Below are 18,705 nucleotides of genomic sequence, written 5' to 3'. Positions count from 1 at the left end.
GACAAATCGAACATCAAGAGGAAGTCAGGGCTGCAGCTGCTCTATCACTTTCTGGGAACACAAGGGCCGACACTGCTGTAAAGGCGTCAGCGCGGGAGGTGAGCATAAGCTTTTTGTTTTAACAACGCCAACCATTTAGATCAAGTAGGGGTTGTCCTAGTAGTGGACAACCCTTTTAACTTTATCTTGTGCCTGTAACTTGATCTAACTACCATCAATGTACACTAAACATCTTATCAGGATTCTGCCAATCCCTGGGTGTTTGTGCTGCGGTGTCTCAGGAGGAGATCTACATACTCACTTCTGACCCGCCGTCCTAGGAGCCATTTTTATGCACCACACACACCCTTCTCTTGTTCTTGCCTAGAACATCTCCTTCTCTACTTCTGTCTTTCCTGAGACTCCCTCACTAACTCACTTAAGATGGAACCCAGTAACCCCTCAGACTAACTTCCACCTGGGAGGCCGGCCTATTGGGTTAACTATATTCTGACTAACAGGATGTCATCTTAACTGTAACACGTTACCGCCATCTAACGGCCATATCATAAATTTCACATTTTATGATGAAATACAGATAAAAAAGTTTCAGAGGTAGTGGGAATCCTTGACCACACCTTCACACACTACTGACAATGCACATTAACCCTTTCCTGACCTTTAATGTACGTCATGGAAGGGAATGACCTATGACATACGGTGTACGTCATGCCGATTTTGCGAGCCCAGGAGCTGTGCGAATACAGGTGCGTGTCTCCAGAAATGTGAGCTGGACGTAATGTACTGGTCACTACAACGTACTGGTCACTACAACGTACCGGTCACTACAATGGCAGTGTGTAATTTTCACTCCGCAACATCCCCTATTGCTTGTTTCTGGAAAACACCCACAGAGTGAACATCATCACTACATCTGTAGATAAATTCTCAAAGAGGTATAATTTCCAAAATTGAATAACTTGAGAGGGGATTTCTGCTTTTCTAGCACTTATGGGCTCTGTATATGGAGTTCTCAAACTATTCTAGGAAAATCTGCGCTCCAGGAGGCAAATAGTGCTCCGTCCCTCCCGATTCTCAGTACTGTACTGCTGCATATGTCTTTTTCCACGTTCTGCAGAAATTGTGAGACAAATTTTGGTGCCTTTTTACCAATTTCCATGTGTCAAAATGTAAAATCTGAGGCTAAAACAAAATTTTGGTGGTAAAACTGTAGTTATTTTTTTCTTCACGGCCCAATGGTATAAAATTCTGTGACACAACTTTGGTGCCAATATGATCACTGCACCCCTAGACTAATTCATTGGGGGGTGTAGTTTTGTAAAATGGGGTATCTTATGGAGGGATTCTGCTGTTCTGGCCCCTCAGGGGCTCTCCTAGTGGGTCATGGCACCAGCCAACCATAGCAATAAAATCTGCACTGTAATATGGCGCTCCTTCCCTTCTGAGCTTTGCACTGTGCCTGAATAGTATTTCCCGATTATATATGGGATATTGGTGCACTCAGGAGAAATTGCACAACACACTGAGGTTCATTTTTTCTTAGTAGCCCTTTGAAAAATTAAAAACTTTTAGTGGTAAAAAGATGCAATTCTTTCTTCACCGCATAATGGTATAAAATTCTGTGAGTCACATGTGGTGTCAATATGTTAACTGTACCCCTAAAATAACTCGACGGTGTAGTTTGTGAACTGAGGTCACTTATGAGGGTGTTTCTGCTGTTCTGGCACCTCAGGGGCTCTGCCAATGTGGCATGAGACCCTTAAACCATTCCAGCCAAATCTGAACTCCAATATGGCGCCTCTTCCCTTCTGAGCTTTGCACTGTGCTTCAAAAGTAGTTTTCAATCACATACAGTGGAGAAAAAAGTATTTAGTCAGCCACCTATTGCGCAAGTTCTCCCACTTACAAAGATGAGAGAGGCCTGTAATTGACATCATAGGTAGACCACAGCTATGAGAGTCAAAATGAGAAAACAAATCCAGAAAATCACCAAGTCTGATTTGGCAAGATTTATTTGGCAAATTATGGTGCAAAATAAGTATTTGGTCACCTAAAATCATGCAAGATTTCTGGCTCTCACAGACCTGTAACTTCTTCTTTAAGAGGCTCTTCTGTCCTCCACTCATTACCTGTAGCAATGGCACCTGTTTGTTACCGGTATAAAATACACCTGTCCACAACCTCAAACAGTCACACTCCAAACTCCACTATGGTGAAGAAGACCAAAGAGCTGTCGAAGGACACCAGAAACAAAATTGTAGCCCTGCACCAGGCTGGGAAGACAGAATCTGCAATAGTCAAGCAGCTTGGTGTGATGAAATCAACTGTGGGAGCAATAATAAGAAAATGGAAGACATACAAGACCACTGATAATCTCCCTCGATCTGGTGCTCCACACAAGATCTCACCCCGTGGGATCAAAATGATCACAAGAACGGTGAGCAAACATCCTAGATCCACATGGGGAGGACCTAGTGAATGACCTGCATAGAGTTGGGACCACCGTCACAAAGGGTACCATCAGTAACACACTACGCCACCAGGGACTCAGGTCCTTCAGTGCCAGATGTGCCCCCCCTGCTTAAGCCAGTAAATATGCCCCCTGACGAAGGTTTGGTTTCCGAAACGCGCGTTGGGGCGGAGGCGCATCCCCAGGACTGGCAGTCTACTCTGCGGTGGGTAATCTCTGCGGAGGTCTTTATTAGATCATGGCTCCATTAGTTCGTACCACTAGTCTTATATCGTAATTGCACTGAAATATTGTTTATGGCTGTGCTGTGTGTGATCTTTACTATGACCGTGGTTTATATGATTTTTCTTGGCCTCCGCTTGCGGATGTAATTCCCCACCATTAAATATTATTATTATTATTTTCTTAATTAATGTTTCACATTTTGGCATTTAGCAATTAGCAATTATTTATTGGTAATTGGTGAATTTTCTAGTAGACTTGCGTCTCCTGAGTACGTGCCTCCCGCTATTCCTACAATGCCCTCACTAATGTCGCCCTCTTTTGTGTTACCTCTTTCACACTTGTTGTCTGTGGTTTTATTAATTGCTAATAAAGTGTTTTTTGATACGGTATCCGTTTGACCTTATATCATCTTGTTTCGTATCACTATGTTTATTTGATGATGGGTCTTTAAGTCCCCTAGACCAATGGTACAGATTTCTGGTTCATTAATTTCTACCATGTTAGCTGGCCGTATAAGTTGTTATTTAAGCCAGTAAATGTACAGGCCCGTCTGAAGTTTGCTAGAGAGAATTTGCATTATCCAGAAGAGTATTGGGACAATGTCATATGGTCTGATGAAACCAAAGTATAACTGTTTGGTAGAATCAAAACTTGTCGTGTTTGGAGGAGACAGAATTCTGAGTTGCATCTAAAGAACACCATACCTACTGTGAAGCATGGGGGTGGCAACATCCTGCTTTGGGGCTGTTTCTCTGCAAAGGAACCATGGCAACTGATCCGTGTACATGGAAGAATGAATGGAGCCATGTATCGTGAGATTTTGAGCGTAAACCTCCTTCCATCAGCAAGGGCATTGAAGATGAAACGTGGATAGGTCTTTCGGCATGATAATGATCCCAAGCACACCACCAGGGCAATGAAGGAGTGGCTTCGTAAGAAGCATATGAAGGTCCTGGAGTGGTTTAGCCAGTCTCCAGATCTCAACCCCATAGAAAACCTTTGAAGGGAGTTGAAAGTCCGTGTTGCCCAGCGACAGGCCCAAACCATCACTGCTCTAGAGGAGATCTGCATGGAAGAATAAGCCAACATACCACCAACAGTTTGTGTCAACCCTGTGAAGAGTTACAGAAAAACTTTGACCTCTGTCATTGCCAACAAAGGATATATATCAAAATATTGAGATGTCCTGGATGCCAGACTTGCTGCTGAGGCCCCGAGAGATGACAAGATGGATGAGGAGATTTCTGAGGATCCACAGGGAGGAAAGCGCCACTTATTCAGAGTCCTCCCATTACAAAAGTATGGATGAGGATAGTAGGCAGTAGATAGAGGACAAGCGTAACCAAAAAGAAGACAAAGAAGGGAGATAAAACATCTTCTCCCGCTCTGACCAAGGTACCGAAGGAAGGTAAAACTGAATCAACTCTGGTTGGTTTATCTAACCGGTAGGGGTGAACCTAGCCTCTCTGCTGCCTGAGGCGAACGGCAAAATGGCGAAACCCCCCCCCTAGTAAAACCAGTACAAATAAATCAGGTTTACTCTTTACTAGCCTAACTTGACGCACATGGAAGATACATACACTTTTAAATAGGAATATATTTGAAACATCGATCATTACACTTCTTCAGGGACTAAATGCCGCCTGAGGTGAAGTGATCAACTTGCTTCATTTTAAGTGTGCCCTTGGCCGGGGAACAGTGCTTATTTGTGAGTATGAATAGGTGAGTAAGACACTGAGGAGGCTCCGGGACGAGTTGCGCTGCACAAGCAACAAAGCAGGAGCCTCCAAACCGAGGAAGAATCAGCTCCAGGCGGAAGTAAGAAGACTGAAAGTTGACATCAATGAGCTTGAAGTCAGAAAAGCTTTCATCAGAGAAAAAAGAGAACCGTTTAAGGAAAAGCTTATTAATGAAGATCGATTCAGAGAAATGGCTGATAACAGAGTGCAAAGGCAGATGGGGCTGCAGCCTGAGTGCCAGGTGGATGATGATGAGGAGGAGGATGACCAGCAGAAAGCCCCACCTGGCAGCCTGCTTAGTCACTCAGAGGCCACGTGCAGTGAGCTCCCTGCTGGACATAGTAGAGGGTGAGGGGGTTATGGAGGTGCGTAATAGTGATGCTGTTGGTGTGGATGTGGTCACTGGTCCGGTTGCCCCCCAGTGGTGGCAGCACCTGTCAGGAGTTTTGCCGCTGTCGCCTCCGGGGGAAATAGGGCATCTTCCTCGTCTCCGGGCTCTGGGGACGGCATGTTGCAACGGCGTCTCCTGGAGGCTCTAAAAAGGGGGGAGAGATCACTAATGGTAGAGGGTCGAGAGGTTGATCTATCCTTCTGGATATAGAGACATGGCCTCGGGGCCTTCCGAGAGCAAAGAGGAGGGGATACAGTGTGGTCCCTCCCAACAGCTGGGCCGGGTAGTGTGCATAGGAATGTGGTCCGTCTTTAGTGGAGGCGCAGTGAATAGTAAAGTGGTTACAGGACTGGTCGACACTACGGGGTCCCTGAGGCGATCCAGATCAGGGATCCTGGAGGTTGTCAGATCTTCTACTCGCACCTCTTGGGGAAGAGGGATCTTGATTGGGATGAGATGTCGGCTTTCCTGGCTGAAGCCGTCCCCGAATCAGGGGTAGACCCCTCTCTTGATGTTTTGACAGAAATGATCAGGGAAGAGAGAGTTCAGTTGGCGATTGAACGGCTTGCCCAAAAAAATCGCCTGGTCCAGATGGCTTAACATCTGAATTCTATAAGACCTTTAAGGACGTTTTGGTTCCCCTCTTGACTGAGGTATTCAATGAGTGTCTTTCCTTGGGCACTCTGCCGAAGTCAATGAGGACGTCTGCTCTGATCATCTTGTCAAAGGGTAAGGACCCATCTTGCATTGAGAATTGGCGTCCCATAGCGCTTCTCAATGCAGACAGGAAGGTTCTGGCAAAGGTGCTGTTTAATCGGCTGGTGAAATTTGCACCCCGACTCCTTTTGGAGGCCCAGCATTGCTCTGTTCCAGGCCGCAGCACATTTAGTGCTGTGCTCTGTGTCCGAGAGGCAGTCGAGCAGGGTAGGTCTGGTCACTGGAAGGGTACATGCTGTCACTGGACCAGGCAAAAGCGTTTGATCGGGTTAATCACGAGTACCTCTGGTCTGTCCTTCTGAGATATGGCCTGCCGGGGGGGTTTGTTGATTGGCTTAAGACCTTGTAAAGTGGGGCAGAGAGTTTCCTGCTTGTGAATGGTTGGATTGGCAGCTCTTTTGAGGTTGGGTCCGGTGTTCCCCAGGGTTGTCCCTTGATCCTGCTGCTGTATGTGTTTGCGATTGACCCTCTTCTTAGGAGGGTGGAGCGTGGACCGTTGGCCGGGATCGGGATGGACCAGGCAGCACCGGAAGCCACTCTGAGGGTGGTGGCATATGCCGATGATGTCACTGTTTGTTTCATAGTAACATAGTAACATAGTAACATAGTTAGTAAGGCCGAAAAAAGACATTTGTCCATCCAGTTCAGCCTATATTCCATCATAATAAATCCCCAGATCTACGTCCTTCTACAGAACCTAATAATTGTATGATACAATATTGTTCTGCTCCAGGAAGACATCCAGGCCTAAACAGTCTCCGTGTTCCCCGCGCCTTAATCACAGACGCGCCTACAATGCCCTACTCCATCTTAACGGGATCATATTTCTGTATTTAGTCACAATACCTAATGAAAGCTGAATAACATCACCTGGGAAAATAAAACGAAAAGCCATTTCCCTGACCGGGAATCGAACCCAGGCCGCGGCGGTGAGAGCGCCGAATCCTAACCACTAGACCACCAGGGAAGTTTCCTCTCATGAGGAGGCAGGATGGCTGATGTCAGAGGTAGATCGGTACTCGGAGGCATCCGGGTCCAAGATCAACCAGGATAAGTGTGAGAGTCTCTGGCTGGGAGGAGGAGATCCTGGTTTTGATCTCCCGGACACCCTTCCAGGACCCAAAGTCTCTGCAAAAGTCCTTGGCATCGAATTTGGCCAGGGGGATTACCCCAAACAAAATTGGGACAGCAGGCTAGAGATCGCCACTCAGAAGGTGAACCAATGGAAGGGTTGGTCTTTGACCCTAAGGGAAAGGGTAAACCTGATCAAAACTTACCTGCTCCCTTTACTGATTTATCTGGGCAGTGTGTGCATCTTGCCAGAGTCTCTCTGGACTCGGGTCTACAGTTTGTTCTTCCAACTGTTATGGGGGAATAGACTGAACCTGGTCAAGAGGGAGGTTACTTACCGTACGAGGAAACTAGGAGGGTTGGGTATGGTCAACCCTGTGGTAATCCTTGTGGATACCTTCATTAACCCCTTCATGACCCAGCCTATTTTGACCTTAAAGACCTTGCCGTTTTTTGCAATTCTGACCAGTGTCCCTTCATGAGGTAATAACTCAGGAACGCTTCAATGGATCCTAGCGGTTCTGAGATTGTTTTTTCGTGACATATTGGGCTTCATGTTAGTGGTAAATTTAGGTCAATAAATTCTGTGTTTATTTGTGATAAAAACGGAAATTTGGCGAAAATTTTGAAAATTTCGCAATTTTCACATTTTGAATTTTTATTCTGTTAAACCAGAGAGTTATGTGACACAAAATAGTTAATAAATAACATTTCCCACACGTCTACTTTACATCAGCACAATTTTGGAAACAAAATTTTTTTTTGCTAGGAAGTTATAAGGGTTAAAATTTGACCAGCGATTTCTCATTTTTACAACGAAATTTACAAAACCATTTTTTTTAGGGACCACCTCACATTTGAAGTCAGTTTGAGGGGTCTATATGGCTGAAAATACCCAAAAGTGACACCATTCTAAAAACTGCACCTCTCAAGGTGCACAAAACCACATTCAAGAAGTTTATTAACCCTTCAGGTGCTTCACAGCAGCAGAAGCAACATGGAAGGAAAAAATAAACATTTAACTTTTTAGTCACAAAAATGATTTTTCAGCAACAATTTTTTTATTTTCCCAATGGTAAAAGGAGAAACTGAACCACGTACGTTGTTGTCCAATTTGTCCTGAGTACGCTGATACCTCATATGTGGGGGTAAACCACTGTTTGGGCGCACGGCAGGGCTTGGAAGGGAAGGAGCGCCATTTGACTTTTTGAATGAAAAATTGGCTGCACTCTTTAGCGGACACCATGTCACATTTGGAGAGCCCCCGTGTGCCTAAAAATTGGAGCTCCCCCACAAGTGACCCCATTTTGGAAACTAGACGCCCCAAGGAACTTATCTAGATGCATAGTGAGCCCTTTAAACCCCCAGGTGCTTCACAAATTGATCCGTAAAAATGAAAAAGTACTTTTTTTTTCACAAAAAAATTCTTTTAGCCTCAATTTTTTCATTTTCACATGGACAACAGGATAAAATGGATCCTAAAATTTGTTTGGCAATTTCTCCTGAGTACACCGATACTTCACATGTGGGGGTAAACCACTGTTTGGGCACATGGTAAGGCTCGGAAGGGAAGGAGCGCCATTTGACTTTTTGAATGAAAAATTATCTCCATCGATAGCGGACACCATGTCGCGTTTGGAGAGACCCTGTGTGCTTAAACATTGGAGCTCCCCCACAAGTGACCCTATTTTGGAAACTGGACCCCCCAAGGAACTTATCTAGATGCCTAGTGAGCACTTTAAACCCTCAGGTGCTTCACAAATTGATCCGTAAAAATGAAAAAGTACTTTTTTTTCACAAAAAATTTATTTTCGCCTCAATTTTTTCATTTTCACATGGGCAATAGGATAAAATGGATCCTAAAATTTGTTGAGCAATTTCTCCCGAGTACGCCGATACCTCATATGTGGGGGTAAACCACTGTTTGGGCACACGGCAGGGCTCGGAAGGGAAGGCGCGCCTTTTAACTTTTTGAATGGAAAATTAGCTCCAATTGTTAGCGGACACCATGTCGCATTTGGAGAGCCCCTGTGTGCCTATGCAATGGAGCTCCCCCACAAGTGACCCCATTTTGGAAACTAGACCCCCCAAGGAACTTATCTAGATGCATACTGAGCACTTTAAACCCCCAGGTGCTTCACAGAAGTTTATAATGCAGAGCCATGAAAATAAAAAATAATTTTTCTTTTCTCAAAAATGATTTTTTAGCCTGGAATTTCCTATTTTGCCAATGGTAATAGGAGAAATTGGACCACAAATGTTGTTGTCCAGTTTGTCCTGAGTATGCAGATACCCCATATGTGGGGGTAAACCACTGTTTGGGCGCACGGCAGGGCTCAGAAGGGAAGGCACGCCATTTGGCTTTTTAAATGGAAAATTATCTCCAATCATTAGCGGACACCATGTCGCGTTTGGAGAGCCCCTGTGTGCCTAAACATTGGAGATCCCCCACAAATTACCCCATTTTGGAAACTAGACCCCCAAAGGAACTAATCTAGATGTGTAGTGAGCACTTTGAACCCTCAAGTGCTTCACAGAAGTTTATAACGCAGAGCCATGAAAATAAAAATAAAAAATTATTTTCTCAAAAATGAATTTTAGCCCGCAATTTTTTATTTTCCCAAGGGTAACAGGAGAAATTTGACCCCAAAAGTTGTTGTCCAGTTTCTCCTGAGTACGCTGATACCCCATATGTGGGGGTAAACCACTGTTTAGGCACATGCTGGGGCTCGGAAGTGAAGTAGTGACGTTTTGAAATGCAGACTTTGATGGAATGCTCTGCGGGCGTCACGTTGCGTTTGCAGAGCCCCTGATGTGGCTAAACAGTAGAAACCCCCCACAAGTGACCCCATTTTGGAAACTAGACCCCGAAAGGAACTTATCTAGATGTGAGGTGAGCACTTTGAACCCCCAAGTGCTTCACAGAAGTTCATAACACAGAGCAGTGAAAATAATAAATACGTTTTCTTTCCTCAAAAATAATTTTTTAGCCCAGAATTTTTTATTTTCCCAAGGGTTACAGGAGAAATTGGACCACAAAAGTTGTTGTCCAGTTTCTCCTGAGTACGCTGATACCCCATGTGTGGGGGTAAACCACTGTTTGGGCACACGTGGGGGCTCAGAAGGGAAGTAGTGACTTTTGAAATGCAGACTTTGATGGAATGGTCTGCGGGCGTCACATTGCGTTTGCAGAGCCCCTGGTGTGCCTAAACAGTAGAAACCCCCCACAAGTGACCCCATTTTGGAAACTAGACCCCCAAAGGAACTTATCTAGATGTGTGGTGAGCACTTTCAACCCCCAAGTGCTTTACAGAAGTTTATAACGCAGAGCCGTGAAAATAATAAATACGTTTTCTTTCCTCAAAAATAATTTTTTAGCCCAGAATTTTTTATTTTCCCAAGGGTTACAGGAGAAATTGGACCACAAAAGTTGTTGTCCAGTTTCTCCTGAGTACGCTGATGCCCCATGTGTGGGGGTAAACCACTGTTTGGGCACACGTGGGGGCTCAGAAGGGAAGTAGTGACTTTTGAAATGCAGACTTTGATGGAATGGTCTGCGGGCGTCACGTTGCGTTTGCAGAGCCCCTGGTGTGCCTAAACAGTAGAAACCCCCCACAAGTGACCCCATTTTGGAAACTAGACCCCCCAAGGAACTTATCTAGATATGTGGTGAGCACTTTGAACCCCCAAGTGCTTCACAGACGTTTACAACGCAGAGCCGTGAAAATAAAAAATCATTTTTCTTTCCTCAAAAATGATGTTTTAGCAAGCAATTTTTTATTTTCTCAAGGGTAACAGAAGAAATTGGACCCCAGTAATTGTTGCGCAGTTTGTCCTGAGTATGCTGGTACCCCATATGTGGGGGTAAACCACTGTTTGGGCACACGTCGGGGTTCGGAAGTGAGGGAGCACCATTTGAATTTTTGAATACAAGATTGGCTGGAATCAATGGTGGCGCCATGTTGCGTTTGGAGACCCCCTGAAGTGCCTAAACAGTGGAAACCCCTCAATTCTACCTCCAACACACCCCTAACCCTTATCCCAACTGTAGCCGTAACCCTAATCACAACCCTAACCCCAACACACCCCTAACCACAACCCTAACCCCAACACACCCCTAACCCTAACCACAACCCTAATTCCAACCCAACTCTAAGGCTATGTGCCAACGTTGCGGATTCGTATGAGATTTTTCAGCATCATTTTTGAAAAATCCGCGGGTAAAAGGCACTGCGTTTTACCTGTGGATTTACCGTGGATTTCCAGTGTTTTTTGTGCGGATTTCACCTGTGGATTCCTATTGAGGAACAGGTGTAAAACGCTGCGGAATCCGCACAAAGAATTGGCATGCTGCGGAAAATACAACGCAGCGTTCCCGCGCGGTATTTTCTGCACCATGGGCACAGCGGATTTGGTTTTCCATATGTTTACATGGTACTGTAAACCCGATGGAACACTGCTGCGGATCCGCAGCGGCCAATCCGCACCGTGTGCACATAGCCTAATTCTAAAGGTATGTGCACACGCTGCGGAAAACGCTGCGGATCCGCAGCAGTTTCCCATGAGTGTACAGTTCAATGTGAACCTATGGGAACCAAAAATCGCTGTACACATGCTGCGGAAAAACTGCACGGAAACGCAGCGGTTTACATTCCGCAGCATGTCACTTCTTTCTGCGGATTCCGCAGCGGTTTTAGAACTGCTCCAATAGAAAATCGCAGTTGTAAAACCGCAGTGAAATGCGCAGAAAAACCGCGGTAAATCCACGATAAATCGGCAGCGGTTTAGCACTGTGGATTTTTCAAATCCGCTGCGGAAAAATCCGCATAGGACCAGAATACGTGTGCACATACCGAAACCCTAACCCTAGCCCTAACCCTACCCTAACCCTAACCCTAGCCCTAACCCTACCCCTACCCCTAGCCCTAACCCTACCCCTACCCCTAACCCTACCCCTAACCCTAACCCTAACCCTACCCCTAACCCTACCCCTAACCCTAACCCTAGTTCTTACCCTAACCTTAGTGAAAAAAAAAAAAATTCTTTATTTTTTTTATTGTCCCTATCTATGGGGGTGACAAAGGGGGGGGTCATTTACTATTTTTTTTATTTTGATCACTGAGATAGGATATATCTCAGTGATCAAAATTCACTCTGGAACGAATCTGCCGGCCGGCAGATTCGGCGGGCGCACTGCACATGCGCCCGCCATTTTGGAAGATGGCGGCGCCCAGGAAAGAAGACGGACGGACCTCGGGCGGCCAGGTAAGTATAAGGGGGGGGAGATCAGGGCACGGGGGGGGCGTCGGAGCACGGGGGGGTGGATCGGATCATGGGGGGGGGGTGGATCGGAACACGGGAGGGAGGATTGGAGCACGGGGAAGGATTGGAGCACGGGGTGAGGGATCGCTGTGCGGGGGGGGTGGATCGGAGCACGGGGGGGGGGGGGTCGCTGTGTGCGGGGGGGGGATCGGAGTGCGGGGGGGTTTGATTGCAGCACAGGGGGTGTGATTGGTGCACGGGGAAGCGGACAGGAGGACGGGGGAGCGGAGCACAGGACGGAGGGGAGCGGAGCGCAGATCGGGGGGCTGGGGGGGCGATCGGAGGAGTGGGGTGGGTGCACATAAGTGTTTCCAGCCATGGCCGATGATATTGCAGCATCGGCCATGGCTGGATTGTAATATTTCACCAGTTTTTTAGGTGAAATATTACAAATCGCTCTGATTGGCAGTTTCACTTTCAACAGCCAATCAGAGCGATCGTAGCCACGAGGGGGTGAAGCCACCCCCCCTGGGCTAAACTACCACTCCCCCTGTCCCTGCAGATCGGGTGAAATGGGAGTTAACCCTTTCACCCGGCCTGCAGGGACGCGATCTTTCCATGACGCATATGCTGCGTCATGGGTCGGAATGGCACCGACTTTCATGACGCAGCGTATGCGTCAAAGGTCGGGAAGGGGTTAAGATCAATATTGCAAACCTCTGGAAAGAGAGGGCTCCTCCGTGGGTATTCTACTGTAGGGGATGGTTTCAGCCTTTCTTCCAGGAATGGGAGACAGGAGGGCAAGTGAAGGATCTTCGCACACCGCATGGACATCTTCCGGCTTACGCTACCTTGGTTCTGAAGGTAATTCGTCGGTGGGGTCTGGGAGTGTGGGAGATCAGGACTCTGCATAGGAAACTCCTTGACAATAGGGTTCTGTTGACCCATTTCCAGACTGCCCAAGTCGGGATCTTGGGGTGGGTTTGCATTTGTTGAATTCTATCAGGATCCCCTCGAAGTTTTGGGACTTGGCTTGGTGCTGCTTCCATGGGAAACTGTGTGTGAGGGACAATCTGAAGTGTAGGAGCTCTGAGGACAGGAATGGTCCTCGGGAGCATTGTGGTACCTTGCTGGAAAGCATGGACCATTTCCTGCTTCATTGTCCCTTCAACACAGAGGTGTACAACAGGGTGGGCGCCTTCATTGGCTGGTCTCGGCTAGCCGGTCTCTCCTATGCGGAATGGGCCTATGGAGCATTCGGAGACCTTGGTGGTCGGGACCGCTGCACCTTATTTCTAGTTAGCGCAGTGGTTAGGTATCACACGTGGAACGCACGGTGCTTAGTATCGACGCAACGAAAAATTCTCCCAGTGGACGATATGTTTAGGACCATACTCGGTGACCTGGTGAAGGTGCGCTCTGTGGAGTATGGGAGACTGGGCGCACGGAGGGCCGCTCTCCTCTGGAGGGGCTTTTCTTTTAGTGTGCCCTAGTCTGGTCGTCTCCTTTCCTGGTGGTGGGCTGCTGCTGACACTAGATTTTTGTGTTGTTTGATCATTATACAGTGATGTAGGGCTGCAGGCTCCGAACTTGGGCTTCGTGATGTGTAATTATTGTGGTGTGTGCTGCTGTATATAATGTATATATTGTATATAGGGATATAGAATTGGGTGTAGGTGTTAGGTTCGGTGGTGGGAAAAGGGGGGAGGTGGGATTGTCTTGTGGGACTATAGGACACTGGGTTGTTTGGGGGAAAACTAGCACTGCCTCATCTGGCCTATGGACTTTGGACATAGACTGAGGCATGAGACGCAGGACCAGCTCTCAGGTCAGTGCGGGGGGTTGGGAATGGAGGATAGCTTAGTATTGTATATGTTTGTTTAATTTGTAGTTATTTTATTTAAAACTAAAAAAAAAAAAAAAAGTTCATGTATATAGTTTTTGTTTGCCATTGATTATTTTATTTGTTATTATTATTTTGTTTGGTGACCGGACCTGAAGGTCAAAGTAGTTATTCTGTATATACTGGGTGAGAGGAGAGAATGAGCGGCTGGACCAGTGTTCAGTATACTGATTATTTTCTGGCCAATATTTTTGTCATGTTTTCTGCTATTATTGTTGTTATGTTTTTCATTTTTAGATCTACAGGATGTACAGTAAATTAATTAGTACAACAAAAGTAAGGTAATATGTTGAAAGTAGATTTACCCTTTTAAATATCCTGAGTAGTTATAGAAACATTGTTTAGCTTTTTTTCAACCACGATACAAAACAATTACGTTACAAATGAACAAAATATATTAAAAACCAAATGTATCCGTGAATGTACCCGAGGTGGGCATAGTAGACGCATCAGAAGGAGTTTTTACTGCACATTTCTTACATAGATTTTCATCAATATGAGGCCTTTCCTTGTTTGCTCTTTAAATGGGATTTTCTATCCGCCTAGGGCTACGTTCACAAGTTGCATTTTTGCTGCATTTTTTGCTGTTTTTTTTGTGCAAAAAAAGAAGTTGTGTTTTACAGTAGCAGGAAAAACAGAGATGATTTGACTCTCATGCACAGACGGTGCTTTTATTCCTGGCTGAATTTGAGTAGTGCAGCATTTTTTTAGAATTTGCACCGTGTCAATTCTTTCAGCATTTTTGTAATTTTTTTTTACCTATTGAAAGAATTGAGAAACTGAAATAATGCAGCATAACATTGTGCGGCCTTTTGACAGGGTGTTTTGCAGCATTTTTGGTGAGTACTAACATACCGTAGAAAAATTACACGGTATCCGCACCAAAAAAAAACCCGACAGTACATAAAAGCACCAAAAAAAACAAAAATGCAGCAAATAGTGAAAGATCTGGCTGCAGATAAAAAGTAAAAATGCCGCGTGTGAACACAGTCTAAGGCGGTGTTCAGACATTAGTGATATTTCTCGTACGTATAAACAGGCTCCGAGTTCATCAGTGTTCGGTCACTTTGTCAGTTTTTACCCTCTGTGTTTCATCAGTGATTTTTCAGAAACTAAAAAGGAATTCCAAATCTTTTCCAGACCATTAAAATGTTAGGCTACGTTCACATTAGCGTTGCGCGCCGCTGCGTCGGCGACGCAACGCATGACGCACAAAAAAAGCGCGCAAATGCACGCAAAAACGCTGCGTTTTGCGACGCGTGCGTCGTTTTTTGACGAAAATCGGACGCACGAAAAATGCAACTTGTTGCATTTTCTTGCGTCCGACGCTAGCGTCGGAAACGACGCACGTGTCGGAAAACGCAACAAAAAAAACGCACGCGTCCCCCATGTTAAACATAGAGGCGCGTCGCCGCTGCGTCGCCGCTGCGTCGCCGACGCAACAGCGACGCACATTAGCGGAACGCTAATGTGAACGTAGCCTTAATCATATACCGCACACGGACTGAACACTGCCGCCATCCGTGTGCTGTCTGTGATTTTCACGAGCCTACATATGGGTAATTTTAATCTGTGATTCAGATTAAAAAAACGGACATGCCGCGATTTTGTTTGCAGACCGCATGTGAACAGCCGCATAGACTATGCTGGGCATGAGTTCTATCTGTGAAAACACAGAACATGTGTGTGACCCAGGGACATCTGCATAAGGAAAGACTAAGTGACGGCAATGGAGGTCATTAAATAAAGCGATTTTGTCCAGGAAAGAGAGGGGCAAAGAGGTAAGACTCCTACAGGGCAGGATGCTATGGCATATGCTAGCGATACATCATTCAATTACAATTGTTTTCTGAAAATACGTGGAAGATAAATAAAATCTTTTCTATTTACATCTGTACAATTGTATACATATCTATATCTGGACACATCCATCTGTCTGTCTATTTATTCACCCATTCGCTATCTATCCATGTATCTATCCATCCAATATCCATCCATCTACTATCTATCCACGTATTAATCTATTATCCGCTATCCATCAGATATCAATCTACCCATCTATCCATCCACCCATCCGCTGTCCATCCACTATCCATCCATCTGCGATCCATCCATCCACTATCCATCCGCTATCTATCTATCCACTATCCTGCGATCCATCTATCCGCTATCCATCCATCCGCTATCCATCCACCCTTCCACTGTCCATCAGATATCCATCCACCCATCTATCCATCCACCCATCCGCTGTCCATCCGCTATCCATCCACCCATATATCCATCCGCTATCCATCCATCTGCTATCCATCCATCCACTATCCATCCGCTATCTATCTATCCGCTATCCATCCATCCACTATCCATCCGCTATCCATCTATCCGCTATCCATCCATCCGCTATCCATCCACCCGCTATCCATCCGCTATCCATCTATCCGCTATCCATCCATCCACTATCCATCCGCTATCCATCCATCCGCTATCCATCCGCTATCTATCCGCTATCCATCCATCCGCTATCCATCCACCCGCTATCCATCTATCTGCTATCCATCCATCCACTATCCATCCGCTATCCATCTATCCGCTATCCATGCACTATCCATCCGCTATCCATCTATCCGCTATCCATCCGCTATCCATCCACCCGTTATCCATCCGCTATCCATCTATCCGCTATCCATCCATCCACTATCCATCCGCTATCTATCCGCTATCCATCCATCCGCTATCCATCCACCCGCTATCCATCTATCTGCTATCCATCCATCCACTATCCATCCGCTATCCATCTATCCGCTATCCATGCACTATCCATCCGCTATCCATCTATCCGCTATCCATGCACTATCCATCCGCTATCCATCTATCCGCTATCCATCTATCCGCTATCCATCCACTCGCTATCCATCCGCTATCAATCTATCCGTTCGCTATCCATCTATCCATCCGCTGTCCATCCATCCGCTATCCATCCACTATCCATCCGTTATCTCTCCATCTTGTCTATCCGACCAATTATCTCTCCATCCATCTTTTTTGACGTACATCTTGCTATTGTCCACCACCTTTATGTACCAAATACTTTTTTCCTTTCCATCTTTGGTAAATTCTAAAATTACTTGACAACAATCCTCAGGATGACCTAGCAACATTGAACACAAAAATTTACAGTAAAGAAAACATAAAAAATACAAAAATATCTCTCTGAGAAAGTTAGGGAGAGAGGAGTCCATAGGCAGCCATGTGCGAAGTGGGAATAGTTATGTTACCCCGGCAACAGAACCTTTCTGACATTCTATTTTAAACTGTCAGCAGGATTCTAGTTGCTGTGGATAACTCTGTCCTTATTCCTAGTGTCAGATAATAGCAGGAATCTGATTGGTTACAGCAGACAACACCTCGTTTTCCTATTGGCCAGTATTCCCCTCTGTGCTCAATATAAATTAAGATGACTGTGTTTTCCATGGTGGATGTCAGAAGTCGTCCTCACTGGCCGCAGTGTCCTCAATATGGCGGATCATGTTGTAGTCCATTTTCACATTGCTCAAGATCCTTGGGTTCCAATGAGAATTTCAGTCACTGTCTCAATGTTAGACACCTGTTGTTTTATTATTTGGGGAACCTGATGGGATGTTATGATCTTGTCGGTGGCGCGGGTTCAGCAGTTGATAAAATCCCTTTCGTCCATTTTTCCAACAAGTATGCCATATTATGGCTACAATGGCTAAAAGGACAACTATACCGACGACCACTGCCACAATTAATGCAATATTGAGTTCAACTGTGGAAGAAAGAAAAAATACAGATCAGTTATTAAAAATGTTAATATTACTTCTATATGACTGATATAAATATCTAGAATTATTCATTCTGAACTCATGGGTTCACAACTAGAATGCCAGAATGACAGTGAATACTGACGACTAAAAGAGTAGTCCCAAAAATAACAAAGTATATAACAAGATTTGCGTTGCCCTGGTCTGGTGCCTAGCCTCATCATCCATGGCAGCCAGTCTTTACTTCCGTAACTAGTATTCTGGAAGCCTTTGGTGTTTACTAGGTCCCATGACGTATATCATGATATTGGGAGCCAAGTAATCAACAGAGGAACCAATCATGCTGGCCAAAGGATGCCCGCAACACAGATGCGAAGACTATTCTAGTCTGGCTACCCTGGAGGACCGGATTGGAGGCCAGAACGGGGCAGCAGAATAATCTTTGCTTAACTCTAAAATATATATATACTAGATGGTGGCCCGATTCTAACGCATCGGGTATTCTAGAATATGTATGTATGTATATAGCAGCCACATAGTATATAGAACAGGCCACGTAGTATATAGGAGTACTACGTGGCCTGTGGTATATACCATGTGGCTGCTATATACATACATACTTATTGTAGAATACCCGATGTGTTAATATAGGCCACGCAGTAAATAACACAGCCCACATAGTATATAACACAGCCCACACAGTATATAGCAGCCACACAGTATATAACACAGCCCACGTAGTATGTAACACTGGCCATGTAATATATAACACAGCCCATGTAATATATAGCACAGCCCACATAGTATCCAACAGTGGCCACGTAGTATAGAACACAGCCATGTAGTATATAACACTGCCCACGTAGTATATAGCAGCCATGTAGTATATAACGCAGCCCACGCAGTATAGAACACAGCCCACATAGTATCTAACACTGGCCAGGTAATGTATAGCACAGCCCACGCAGTATATAACACAGCCCACATAGTATCTAACACTGGCCAGGTAGTATATAGCAGCCACGCGGTATCTAACACAGCCCACGTAGTATTTAGCAGTGTGGGCACCATATCGTTGTTAAAAAAAATAATTAAAATAAAAAATAGTTATATACTCACCAGCCGGCAGGATCCAGCGTAAATCCAGC

At 45.4% G+C, this 18,705-nt stretch overlaps 1 protein-coding gene across 1 annotated transcript in view; it reads right to left on the bottom strand.

Moving 5' to 3' along the window:
• Positions 1 to 14,063: 14,063 nt before the first annotated feature.
• The window catches only part of LOC138677168 (intercellular adhesion molecule 1-like), a 45,674-nt gene continuing 41,032 nt past the window's right edge, over positions 14,064 to 18,705 (bottom strand). Inside the window, exon 8 of the mRNA XM_069767081.1 lies at positions 14,064 to 17,562. Within this exon, the coding sequence (XP_069623182.1) occupies positions 17,372 to 17,562 (191 nt within the window). The 3' untranslated portion in view covers positions 14,064 to 17,371. The remainder of the gene's footprint in view (positions 17,563 to 18,705) is intronic.

Source organism: Ranitomeya imitator, chromosome 4 (assembly GCF_032444005.1).
Source record: "Ranitomeya imitator isolate aRanImi1 chromosome 4, aRanImi1.pri, whole genome shotgun sequence".
In the NCBI taxonomy this organism is placed as follows: Eukaryota; Metazoa; Chordata; class Amphibia; order Anura; family Dendrobatidae; genus Ranitomeya; species Ranitomeya imitator.
This window is presented reverse-complemented; position numbering and strand designations above follow the sequence as displayed.